The sequence below is a fragment of the Mercenaria mercenaria genome, chromosome 8 (assembly GCF_021730395.1).
Source record: "Mercenaria mercenaria strain notata chromosome 8, MADL_Memer_1, whole genome shotgun sequence".
NCBI lineage: Eukaryota > Metazoa > Mollusca > Bivalvia > Venerida > Veneridae > Mercenaria > Mercenaria mercenaria.
Genome location: NC_069368.1, coordinates 73935301 through 73949320, shown reverse-complemented (window position 1 = coordinate 73949320; position 14020 = coordinate 73935301). Strand labels below are relative to the sequence as shown.

At 34.9% G+C, this 14020-nt stretch overlaps 1 protein-coding gene across 6 annotated transcripts in view; it reads left to right on the top strand.

The window, feature by feature from the left end:
* The window catches only part of LOC123566068 (dmX-like protein 2), a 136915-nt gene extending 123957 nt beyond the window's left edge, over positions 1-12958 (top strand). For all 6 annotated transcript variants that reach the window (XM_053550199.1, XM_053550198.1, XM_053550196.1 and 3 more), the window contains 7 exons: positions 3643-3703; positions 4794-4924; positions 5103-5180; positions 6378-6522; positions 7892-7981; positions 8414-8541; positions 9737-12958. In XM_053550199.1, the coding sequence (XP_053406174.1) occupies positions 3643-3703; positions 4794-4924; positions 5103-5180; positions 6378-6522; positions 7892-7981; positions 8414-8541; positions 9737-9949 (846 nt within the window). In that variant the 3' untranslated portion in view covers positions 9950-12958. The remainder of the gene's footprint in view (positions 1-3642; positions 3704-4793; positions 4925-5102; positions 5181-6377; positions 6523-7891; positions 7982-8413; positions 8542-9736) is intronic.
* The last annotated feature ends 1062 nt before the right edge of the window (positions 12959-14020 follow it).

Below are 14020 nucleotides of genomic sequence, written 5' to 3'. Positions count from 1 at the left end.
CTAACCAGAGCATGTGATGGTTAATTTGGGAAAGTGTGCTGGTTTGTCATACTTGTGGCAATGTGCAATCGTCTTGTTCTACTGTTGAAAATAAAAAAAAAAAGAGAACTGTGTGTGTAATTTTCTCTTTTAAATGCTAAATTAATGCACTGCTTCTTGTCACTTTTTCTGCTGCTTGGAATTGCTTGTAAATAGGGAAAAGGTTTTCATATTCATGGAGTTTCAAATCCGTTACACTCCTATCTGATAGTGGATAGGAGCCGACGCCTCGTGAAAACGGTAACCTGATCGAGAGATTGAGATTTTAATATTCATACATTTGTATGAACTCCTGTATCATAAATGTCTGTATGAAAATCAGTTCACAAACAAATGGCGTATGTATTTACTAATAGGAGTAAATATTCACAATCCTTAACTGCTCAAATAGATTTTACTAGTATATTTTTTTCTTCTGTAGAAAATGCAATCCTCCGAATTTTAAACTCAGTCACTCATTAAAATGTTTTATAAAATCTTGATCTCTCATTTGTTTGCATCTCTATCACATGTGTAGATATTGTGCACCTCCATAAGTCTAGTCTGTCTCTGTCATAAGTCTTTGCATTACTGTTGTAGATCTCCTTAGAGGACTGGCTTTTACAATACTATTGTTTAAACCTCTGGAACTATTTTCAGAACCATTTTCATACTTCCAGAGGGATGTATGTATTATGTGATGGCAATGGGTGATCTTTTTTTGTGTTGGATATCAATTTAAATACTGTTCAATATCTAAGACTTTGACCTATGACCCTAAAACATTACTCATTGGCAGTAAAAAAAAATGGTGTCCATTCAATAGTTTTTTGTATTAAAACTAAACTTAACTTATACAAAGTGTGTATCTTTATAAAATCTAGGCCAAGTTTGATAACCAGCCAGTTCGGACCAGTATCTCCAGAATTTTGGCCCATGAATCAGTCAAAATTGCTGAAACTGAAAGTGTTCGCTCAAGAACTAAAATAGTGTTTCTTAGATGTTAACCATACTTATATAGAAGATGTATTACTATAAAGTCTAGTCCAGGTTGATAACCAGCCAGTTCAGAGCAGTATCTCCAGAGTTACAGCCCTTGCATTGGTCAAAATTGCCAAAATTGACCGTGTTCGCTTGATAATTAGAGCTATTTTCTCAGAATTACACATTACTTATACAGAGTGTGAATCTCTATTAAATTTAGGTCAAGTTCGATAACCAGCCAGTTGGGATTAGTCCCTAGATTACTAAAAATTGCAAAAATTGACATGTCCAATTAATAACTTAAGCACTTATTATCCAGTGGTCCTCAAACTTAGACAGAATGTTTATGGTAATTATCTTGGCCAAGTTCGATAACCAGCTGCTTTGGAGTTATTGCCCTTGAATTAGTTTAAATTCAGAAGAAGAAAAATATTTTAAAAGTCAAAAGTAATTTGTTGCAAAGGGCTTATTTTGTGACAGTGGCACTCTGGTTTCATAACTGTGAATGCATTACATTATAAGACTTTTAATTTGTCACACATGCTTAGTTACTTTTAAACCCAATTATTTGCACGGAGTTTATTTATTTATTTTTTTTTTAAATATATAAAGATGTTTGTCGTTTGTCTTTAGTTAAGTGGATAATGATTAGAGTCTTCAAGTTTGATATTGTTGGATTCATGTGATTATGTGGTTAGTGTTGCCGACTTTGATTTGCTTGCCTGTCACTACTGTAAGGTTTGAAACTTGTCAGCCTGGGATGTATTTTTTGTGGGTAAGCTATCCAGCTTGCTTGTAGAAGGTCAGTAGTTCTACCACCATGTTTGCTAATACACGAAATAATGTCAGATGTAGACCCAGGTATCTTCCAGCAAAATTAAAGCCGGTAATGCACTTGTATGACGTTAATTGAATCAGAATGACTAAAAATTGTAAGCTGAGTTATTAATATACATGAACACCAACTAGATGGAGGGTGTTCTATCAGCTGTATTTAGTTTTAGTAAAATTAATATTGTCTGGAGGGAGTGTTGTTGTTATTGTTGTTGTTGTTGTTGTTATATGAGTGTCTAATTATGTTCAGTTCTTTAGACTGTTTATTGAATGTTACTTTATGTATACCAGTAATTGTTCAGTACGTGTTAGTGGAATTGTGTTCTGAATGATGCTTGTAATAAATATTTGTACAGCATGACTTTTGTAAATAACATCTCCACAACAATTCATAGTTAGTTTCTTCATTTACAGAAAATTGTTTAGTAAATTAGCATCTCCAGAGCAACAGTCTCTGTACGACAAGCATATTCTAAAGTTCCCGTAGGTGTTTGCTCCAGAAAGGTTACCCTCTGCTACTATTTTCCAGCTTAGTGTTTTGACTTGTGAATGTTATTGACATCATTATTATAAGATGTTGCTTGCAGTTTTAAATGTTCTTTGATTAACACATCCTGTTCAAACAGTACTGTTGGTAAATGATTTTGGATAGTAGATGATGAATAGAAACATCAAATGAAAAAGACATAGTTTTAGCTCACTTTAATACAAAGTGCTCAAGGTGAGCTATTGTGATCACCCTTTGTTCATAGTTGGTCATCCATCATTAAAAATTTTACTTTTAACAATATAGAGGTCACAATTGTGGACAAATTTCAATGAAACTTGGTCAGAATATCATAAGTCATCAATAAAATCTCAGACAAGTTTGATACTGGGTCATCTGGGTTATAAAACTAGGTCACTAGGTCAAATAATCAGGAAACCTTGTTGAAACTTTCAACGTGATTTTGATGAAACTCAATTAGAATGTGATTCTTTAAGCAGTCTAGGTCAAGTTGGAAACTGGGTTATCTGAGGTTATGGACTAGGTCACTCTGTCAAATACTTTGTTAACACTGTTGAGGCCATTTTTCTGGCCAGCTTACATTGACATGGTCAAAATATTTGTCTTTATAGAATCTGTGTTAATTAAGAAACTGGGTCATGTGTGAAAAAAAAGGTCACTAGGTTGTCATATAAAGTCCTTGCTAACACTGCAGAAGGCAAATTCTCCACATGATTCACATGAAACATGATGAAACAAAGATCTTACTGAAATCTAAGTCAAGTTGGATTCTGGGTAAGTTTATGTCATATCTGGGTCAAGTGAGCAATACAGGGCATTTATGGCCTGTTTTTTTTACTCTGAATTTAAGCTGAATAGATAACTTGAGAATCTGTATCCAGAGATCAATTTATATTCATTTTATCAAAATTCCTAAAAAGTTACATGATGATGAGTAGATCATTTAGGACTTCCTAACAGGTTGTGAACAAGTTACGTTAATGCTTTGAACAAAAAGATAGAAGTGATTTGGTTATGTGCCAATATTTTTTCCGCAAATTCAAGGCTCACAATATTTTTGTTGAACAAATGCTGCACAAAATGAAATAGGAAAACAATGTTATGAACATTACGCAATATTAATTTAATCATGATGTTAAGCCTTAAGCAGTATGTTGAATTTAAAACGTTGACTTTTAGATTAATACATTACAAACAATTATATATGAACTCTGGAATGATGATTTTTGACTACAGCTACAATGACCTGATCATAGTTTATTGTATGAAGTTTAACAATAAATGAATTGGTATTTTAGGTTTCAAGACGTCCCATATCTGGTGTACGCAGAATCAGCTCGCATCCTTCTTTACCCCATTGTAAGTATTAGATTTTATATTCTGATATGCTTGTCTCTGTTAAAACACGCTTACGCTAGAATGACGTCAAGTTAACGCGCGGTGACGTCAAAGTTTTTTTGCGACCAAAACAAGAGCGCTACTATACTTTATCTACTGTTTTAAATTAAAGGCATATTAGAATTGAAATAATTTATTGCAAAACCGTGTTTTAACACTATTTATGCACTTGGGTGGTAATATGTCTTACAAATAATCGCCCGATGTATTACCGCCCATTGTGCATAAATAGTGTTAAAGCACTCGTTTGCTATAAATTATTTCTTAATTTAACCCTTCCTTACCCCATTGTGCTGTATGGTGCTTTAAATCTGCAATACCAGTTGTTGGCGTTTTTTTAAGTGCTTTTAATTGATGGTGTCTTAATTTTGTGTAAAAATAGTTCTCCTTGCCCCATTGTAAGTAATAGTTCTTATACTGAACCATTCTTTACCTCATTGCAGGTAATTGTTCAAATATTGAATCTTGCCTTATCCCATTGTAAATAATAGTTTTTGTATTGAGTCTTTTCTTACCTATGCAAGGTTGGAGACAAGTATCAGAATGTGAATTTGCTATTAGCCAGTTTAAGACAGAGGTCAATAGCAGCCACTTAGATCCTTGAGATTGGTCTTCAAACCTTAGATTATCCCAGAAGTCTATGTTGTTTGGATAGAGGCTCTCTTAGAAATAATGCTTTCACTAACTGGAATGATAACATTTGGCTTCGAAGGGAATTAAAGGTTATTGATTTCTATCAGCATGATCTTGTCTTACTAAATAAAGGAGAACAGAAAAGAAATGAAATTTGCTTATATAGTAGAGTTTATGACTCATTTATCAGTACTCTATATTTTGTACCTTTCAAGAATGTAATGATTATAAAAGTGTGAACAATAATGCCAAACAGACAACGAAAGCTTATTAAGAAAAAAATCTAAAAGTAAGTATATTGTCAAAATAAAATTTCAGATTGTCATAATTTTTTCAGTATTCTCTATCTGCTTACATGCAGGCAATCCAATTTAATGCAATATTCTGTCTTAATTGTGTAATTTTTAAATCTTTACAGATTTGACAGGCAACTCAGATGGCTCTGTGAGGTTATGGGAATGGGGTCATTCCCAGCCCCTGGCTATGTTAAGAGCACCTGGGACATTTCCAAAAGTCACCAAAGTTCTCTTCAACTCTCATGGAAATAAGGTGAGTGTAACATTGTTATTCTATGGAAATCTGGTCATTCTTGACCCTTAGCCATATTTTCAATGTGAAATAAGTGTTACCCATTCCATTACTGTTGAATTGTTAATATTCATGAGAAACCAATTTTTTGGATTTCATGATTTCATAAATTCACAAAATCAAATGTTAATTTTTACAGTGTAGTGTGAGTGACAGTGAAGGTAACTTGTGTCTTTGGCAAGTAGGTCCTGGTATCAACTTCAACAAACCTATCATGGTAAGTGAACTTGACATTAATACAGTCCAACTTAATCAGCTTGAATTTGGATACAATTTTCATGGTTATATTTATTTGATGTGAAAACTAAATTTTGAATTGTATGCACTAATTAATAACATTAAGATTGACTTCTTTAGATATTTATAACATGTTTTGCTCTGGATTATGTTATTCAGATATATGCACAATGCCTGACATGGTTTTAAGCTGGTTTTGGTTCTTTAACATATTTTATGAAAGTACAGATCTTACATTAATTGTGTGTTTATGATTTTTAGATAAGCAGGTTTGTGTAATATAAAATGGAAATTGTTATTGCAGTTTTCATTTCTTTAATTTATATACCTAATATGATACAGTATATCTTCAGTGTTATATCTGTTTCTCTGGTAAGTTCAACCTTAGTATAAACACTTGGTTGGCTCAAACCCAAACTACTTATGACTCAAACAAATTACCTCTTGTCCTACAAGTTCCATTGAAAGAAGTTGGACTGTGCTATCTAAGATGATATTTTATAAGATTGATATGATCTACACCCAAATTCTCCGTTCTTTACATCCTACTTCTCACTGCAAGTATAATGCTTTAGAGACTATTTCTATAAATACTCAACAGCATTAGCGGGTTGAAGTTGTTATTAGCATGACTAAACCTATATTACATGTGGCCCCGACAGCCGATATAGACTTTGGAGTGCAAATGACCACGTGAGAAACATCACTGTTGTTTAATGAGAAATTATAATATACCTTAACACAATGAAGGTTACTCTGTTGCTCAAAACAGTTTATCATATAAAATATCGTTGTTAGCGTATTTTTCATTGAGGCAACACAGGGTAAAATGACATAAAAACTGATGTCACTCATCCATGGCCAGTCAATAAATGGTTATTGTGCCCATTTCCAGTTATAATGTCAGTTTCCGAATATTTGTCTTGGGTTACAGGATTTTGTATTATGCAGTTGTGTTACTATATATAGTAAGATATGTAATAACATGTTTTATGGACTATGTAAGTTCTTGTGAAATTATATACTAGAACTCTCCACTGCAACTCATTTTTCACTGGTTTACAGTAACTAATGAAAGTACTTCTAGATTTTGTAAAAAAATTATATTAATTTATAAATGTGCCATTTAAACGCAATAAAGCAAAAGTTTAATGTACATATTAATTTTGACTTTCAGAGTGTACAGTGTCACAATAAGACAACTAGCGACTTTGTGTTCGTTGGTTCATCAAGTTTAATTGCAACAGCGGGAAACTCGTCAGAAAGTAGGAATGTTTGTCTCTGGGATACTCTTCTACCTCCAAGGAGTGCATGTGTCCATGGTAACTAGAATGCTGGAAATCTATTTTTGTTCTTGTTTAACTTTTGTTACAAGATGTTCACTTAGTTAGAATGTAGAAGGTTGAGATTTCAGTATGTGGGAAGGTGCATGTAGAAATTGTCAACGCATAGTAATATGTTTCTTCTAAAAATTGTATGGAAGGCTGGTGTGCCATACATTTTGCTGCTTGCTAAATGACAAATAATGCAAAGTGCTATTTGCCAAATGCTTAATGTTAAAGATTGACTTTCAGACATAACTGTCAAATGATAAATGTTAATTTTCCAATAATTTACTCTTAGACTTGTCGTGTATTTGTATAAATTATCCGAACAAGAGAAAGGCGGGCTATGTATGTAGAGGGTATGTTGAAAATATTATTTCATTTGGTTCTTAGAGGCAATTTACCTACTACATCCAAACTCACAACCTGTGAAGGGACCAAACTTGGACCCTTCTAAATCTCTTTTTCTTCAATAATTTGTAGTGAAAGACATTTCTGAACTGGTAACTTACTCCTGTTTCATAGATTTAATATGCATTTATAAATCAAAAATATTCAAATGACAGAAATATGGAAATACCAGTAAATAAGGAACAGATATTGAAATGCTAACAGACATTCAAGCAGTATCACTTTGGCAGTTACATCAGTGCAAGAACTTGTATAACAAATATTGAAATATGAGCTGATTCCCCCCCCCCCCCTTTTTTTTGGCAGTTTTAATGTATCACCAACTTCTTTCTTTAAATAAAATATTGTTAGTTGTTGCATATTCCTCCTTAAATTCATAACAGTAGGGATTATGCCAATATTTATTGGATATGACTGTCAATTTTTTTTTATTATATCAGAAATCAGATATGTTTGTGAGGCTAGAGTTTACTATCTATAGATTGGAATGGTTGAGTGATGGAATGGCTAACTTGTGAGTCATGTAGCAAAAATTTATAACAATAATAACTCTGTCATGTGTATCTATCTTTAGAAGATGGACAGTCGGTGAATACAGTGGAACTCAGTTCACTTGAACTCAGATAATTCAGACGCTACCCTTTGCATGAACTCATTGTCATGTCCAGGCAAAACCCAAGTATAATGTATTATTTTCATTTGCTTGACCTACCAATGACTCGAACAAATTTTGTCGGTCCTGTTGATTTCAGTAGAATGAAGTTCAACTGTATTGTGAAAAAGAAATCACTCAAAAAAAATTTGATTTTATAGTCACAAAAGACTATCCTTTTTCAAGAGCAGGTTACAACAGTTTTCCATTCTACTCACAGTACTCGGCTAGAAAGGAGGAACCTACTTTGTACTTCTTGTTTGAGAAAAGAAATCATCCTAACAGATTTTCTGTATATTTTAGCATTTATGTGTCATGAACATGGAAGCCCAGCCTTGGTATATGCACCACATCATCAGTTGTTGATTAGTGGAGGTAGAAAAGGTGAAATCTGTATCCTTGTAACTATGTTAATGGACTTAATTCCAGTACATTTGTGAATGTCTTATAATATAAATGTATGGAAGATGGTAAGTAAAATTATACCTTTTGTGCTTTGGTATTTAGGAGTTTAAAGTGATCTTTCCTTATCAAAACATGGATAGAACTTTACACCTGTAAAATGATGGATTTTGAGAACTTACCGGTAACTTCCAAGTTATTTTTATACATATGATTGAATGTTAAATAGTTTATATTCAGAAAATACATAAAGGACTGAGACAAAAGATTTTAGCCTTAGAAATTCTAACTGTGAGTAATTGCCTTGTAAGAGGAGACTAAAAGATTTGTCAATATCATCAACTGTGGAAAACAAGTTTGAAGTTTTTATAAAAATTAAACAGTTTGCAATTTCCCTACCTTGTTTCCTTGACAACAGATTAGGTATATTTGATATTCGTCAACGTCAAATGAGACATACATTCCAAGCACATGAATCAATAATTCGTTGTCTAGCAATGGACCCTGAGGAGGAGTACTTTGTCACAGGATCAGCAGATGGAGATGTAAAGGTTAGCTTATAAAATAAAACTTCTGTTTATGGCACCTCTAACCTTTAGCCTGATGTCAGGAAGGGATTCTGCCTTTGTGACCAGTGCAGATTAAGATCAACCTGCACCTCTTGGTCTGCACTGTTGACTATTCAGTCAGTAAATTTTCAGTGAACACCCCCTTTGAATAATAAATGGTACTGCCCTAATTGAATGATAGACCAGTCGATTTTAAAAATTTAGCAGTGTAAATGTTAAAGAGCAAATAGTGTAATATCATTAAATGTCCCTGGTAAAAAATTTCAAGGTTTTTGCTAAAGTGGCTATACCATTAGCATATGAATTCTTGGATTTTAACTCTTGATGAAATGAATAGAAATTATACTGTCTTGTTTGTTACAATTCAACTATATGGATGGACTGAGCTGTAATATCCACAGAAATTGACCCCACATGAGTATTAATGATTTCACCATTACTTCCCCCAAAAAGGTGATACTTTTCCCCAAGTGTACCAGTTTCTATCACTTGCCTCTAAAGCAAGAATCTCGGTTCAACAAACAACTTGCAAATGTTGTACACAATTTGCACTGTATATCTTTAATTCAGCATGATTGAAACAAAAGTTGAAAGGCCTTCTGTCTCCCTGGATAAAGTATGTTCTAACACAAAATATAAACTTGTCTCGGAAGACCAGTCTCAAAGTTTCAGCATCAGGAAGTGTCTATGCACTGTTCTCAAATTTACCAGTTGTAAATGGGCATTCTGAAACTGGTCTCCAATCTCAATTTTGCAACCTTGGATCCTGTTGTCTCCAGATGAGGCAAAAAAATCATTTGTGATCCTTTTGGCAGTGGAATGATCAGCCTGTTGGATGAGTATTCACATTACCAGCAACACAGCTGCTCCCATCTTAAGATGAATCAGGAGGTGATATACTGTTCTCAGTCTGACTTGCCTGAAAATGTCTGCCTCTCAGAAATTTAATGAGAAAAATCTTGCAGATAATGAGGTAGTCAAGAGTATGGTTGATACATTGCCATTTTTCACCATAATGTTTGCCTTTTTCCAAATTTCTGGCTTTTCTACACACATTTTACATCAAACACAAATGTACTTAGCAAATCGTATGAAAAAAAATCTTGACTCAGGATCTTAGTCAGCATGTAAAGTCTAGAGGTTATTTCATTATCTAAAAGGAACAATCTATTAACAGGTTTGGGGACTTGACGTTCATCAATTGATTGTAGCATTCCAAGGTGAACATACGAGAAGTAATACGTTCTTCAGAAGTGTGGGATCGGCAACTGGCGTCACTCAAGTAGCTATAGGACCGAAACATCACTTGTTTTCCTGTGGTGTTGATGGATCGATGAAATTTCGAGCTCTGCCAGAAAGGGACACTATAGTTAGATACTGGAACAGTTAGAAATTCTTAGAAAAGGAAATTGAGGGCCAGATGTTAAACTGTTCTACCTGGGTAATACCTAGGTACTTGTGTTCACATAGAGTAGTTTTGCTTCAAATTTTTCAAATATAAATTGATATTGTACAGCAATAGCCACTGTGTGATATATGTGTTTTTATCAGATAAACTACTGATCTATTTATAGTGAAACTGTTTGTTAGACTACATGTATATGGTTATATCATGTTATTTTACATTTATTGAAAATATAAGATGGATATTAAAGATATAATACTGAGCTGTAGATATTGTACTTAGCAAAGATTAGTCATAGATAGTAGAACACATGTAACTAAACCTTCAAGCTTCCAGTAATGACAGATTGCTAAATTGTCTGGTGGTGCTGTTTAAACTTAATGTAGCACCACATGAGATTCCAGTCCGCAGCCTACATGCTAAGAAAGCCGTGTCCCTACATGGCTGTGGAGATATTTTAATAACATGTTGACTTGTAAGCTGTTATTTATCATGTTAAAAAAATTTGACCCAAGTCATCAAACCTGATAGGATTGTTATTCAGCATTTCAAGTTGTACACCTGGGGTTTTGTTTAGGATTTCTCTCAGTAAGACCAGAGATATGTTATTTGACTTAGTACAAAATATGCATGAAGGGCCTGAAAGTATTGCATATATTATATATTGGACTTTCATCATGGCCTGACAGTTTATTTTCACTAGATGTAAATTTAAGGGAAAATCTGTACTGGTACTGATGATAAACCCGGACAGAAATGAGTTTTTTTTACCTGTAACTTTTTTTATTTCTGCAACTTTTTATTAAAATAATGCTTAGCTCTTACTGAATAATTGACCTAATTATGTCTCCCCCAGGAGACATATTGTTTTTGCCTTGTCCGTCCGTCCGGACGTCCGTATGTCACACTTCATTTCCGAGCAATAACTGGAGAACCATTTGACCTAGAACCTTCAAACTTCATAGGGTTGTAGGGCTGCTGGAGTAGACGACCCCTATTGTTTTTGGGGTCACTCCGATCAATAACTAGAGAACCACTTGACCCAGAATGTTGAAACTTCATAGGATGATTGGTCATGAAGAGTAGATGACCCCTATTGATTTTAGGGTCACTCCGTCAAAGGTCAAGGTCACAGGGGCCTGAACATTGAAAACCATTTCCAATCAATAACTAGAGAACCACTTGACCCAGAACGTTGAAACTTCATAGGATGATTGATCATGAAGAGTAGATGACCCTTATTGATTTTGGGGTCACTCCTTCAAAGGTCAATGTCACAGGGGCCTGAACATTGAAAACCATTTCTGATCAATAACTAGAGAACCACTTGACCCAGAATGTTGAAACTTCATAGGATGATTGTACATGCAAAGTAGATGACCCCTGTCTATTTTGGGATCACTCCAATAAAGGTCAAGCTCACAGGAGCCTGAACATTGAAAACCATTTCCGGTCAGTAACTTGAGAACCACTTGACCCAGAATGTTGAAACTTAATAGGATGATTGGTCATAAAGAGTAGATGACCCCTAATGATTTTGGGGTCAATCTGTGAAAGGTCAAGGTCACAAGGGCCCGGACATTGAAAACCATTTCCGCTCAGTAACTTGAGAACCACTTTACCCAGAATGATGAAACTTCGTAGGATGATTGGTCATGCAGAGTAGATGAACCCTAACAATTTTAGGGTCACTCTGTTAAAGGTCAAGGCCACAGGGGCCTGAACATGGAAAACCATTTCCAATCAGTAACTTGAGAACCTCTCGACCCAGAATGTTGAAACTTCATAGGATGATTGTTCATGCAGAGTAAATGACCCTTATTGTTTTTGGGGTCACTCCATTAAAGGTCAAGGTCACAGGGGCCTGAACATTGATAACCAGTTCCGATCAATAACTTGAGAACCACTTGACCCAGAATGTTGAAACTTCATAGGATGATTGAACATGCAGAGTAGATGACCCCTATTGATTTTGGGGTCAGTCTATTAAAGGTCAAGGTCACAGTGGCCTGTTCATGTAAAATCATTTTTTGGAAATAACTTGAGAACCACTTGACCTACAATGTTGAAACGTAATAGGATGATTGGACATGCAGAGTAGATGACCCCTATTTATTTTGAGGTCACTTGATCAAAGGTCAAGGTCACAGGAGCCTGAACAGTGACTTGAGAACCACTAGGCCACGAGTGTTGAAATTTAGCGGGATGACTGGACATGCCAAGTAGATGATCCCTATCAGGGCTCCGGAAATTTGCCGGTTTGTCGGTTTTGGACCGATTTTTGACTTTTCAGACCGATTCCTGGAGTGAAAAAATCAAAAAAATCGGTCCCGTAAAAATGAATTTTTTTTATAAATTACGGTCTGAAATCTCAATACACGATGACCGGCCAAGCAGGAAACTGTTGGTCGCACCCTCAGATAATCAATAAACGTGTCAAACGGTCTGATTGTCACCTTGATAATCGGTCCGTAATTAGCGCGTGACGCAATCAGTGCTCGCGCGGCACATCCTTTAATGTTTGCAGACAGCCGACTGCAATGTATTAAACATTTTTGACTGGTTTCCAATTGTTTCTGACTGGATCCAAATGGTTTCGACTGGGATCCACTTCTTTTTAGAATCCGACGGATGTCTTTTTTCTCAAAAGGCTACATGTTTGATCACGGGTAAAAAACAAATGGTCACTGCATTTAATGAGACATCACACGGGAAACCGATATAAATAATTTTTATAATTACTTGATTTCTAAAAATTACATAATTCATTTGTTGGGACTCCAGTTGAAACAAGTACAGAAAATCGTCTTTGCAACCCGACTGTACATAAAAAAACAAGAGCACCGCCTTGCGGGTGCTGACGCTCATCTGATTTTTTTTTGTGTAATAGAAATATTGTCCTACCCATGATTTTCTAAGTCTAAAAAGGGGCATCATTCTTGCAAAAAGCAGGATAGAGTTATGTTTCTTGATGTTCAGTGTCCACATATGATGGTGAAAAACTGTTGCAAGTTTTAAAGCAATAGGTTTGATAGTTTATGAGAAAAGTGGACTTAAACATAATACTCAAGCAAGAAAATGATTTTCTAAGTCCAAAAGGGGCAATAATTATTGCAAAAAGCAGGATGGAGTTATGTTGCTTGCTGTACAGGGTCAGCTTATGATGGTGAACAAGTGTTGCAAGTTTCAAAGCAATAGCTTTGATAGTTTAAGACAAAAAGTTGACCTAAACATAAAACTTAACCAAGAAATCTGATATTTTCTAAGTCCAAAAGGGGCCAAAAATCTTGCAAAAAGCAGGATGGAGTTATGTTTCTTGCTGTACAGGGTCAACTTATGATGGTGAACAAGTGTTGCAAGTTTTAAAGCAATAGCTTTGACAGTTTAGGAGAAAAGCTGACCTAAACATAAAACTTAACCAAGAAATCTGATATTTTCTAAGTACAAAAGGGGCCATAAATCTTGCAAAAATCAAGATGGAGTTATGTTTCTTGCTATACAGGGTCAGCTTATGTCAGTTTAGGAGAAAAGCTGACCTAAACATAAAACTTAACCAGGCAACGCCGACGCAGACGCCGACGCAGACGCCGACGCCGACGCCGACAACCGCTCAAGTGATGACAATAACTCATCATTTTTTTTCAAAAAATCAGATGAGCTAATAAAAGAAAGAAAAAAAAAATGGACTGGCAAACACGAATGATAAAGAAAACGGGGTGGCGCTGTTTATCAAATCGGTCTTTTAAAAAATGTTTCAAAATGAAATTTTGTTTACATCAGAAGAGAATTTTATAGAATGTAGCTGCTTGTTGAAGTACAACGCCAGCGTAATGAAATATCTGTGGCCAACGCGCGTGACCTTATGGCACTATTCATAACTTTATCATGACATCACAGTACATTAGGGGTTCTAACTGACCAATCAGAGAGCTGCATTTTCAAGTACCTGCCAGTTTCCACTTGGGTATAACAAAGTATATTTACAATGAACATATAGTGACTTTAGAAACAAATATCACAGCATTTTAGAAATCAAATTAAGATTTTTCACTGCTC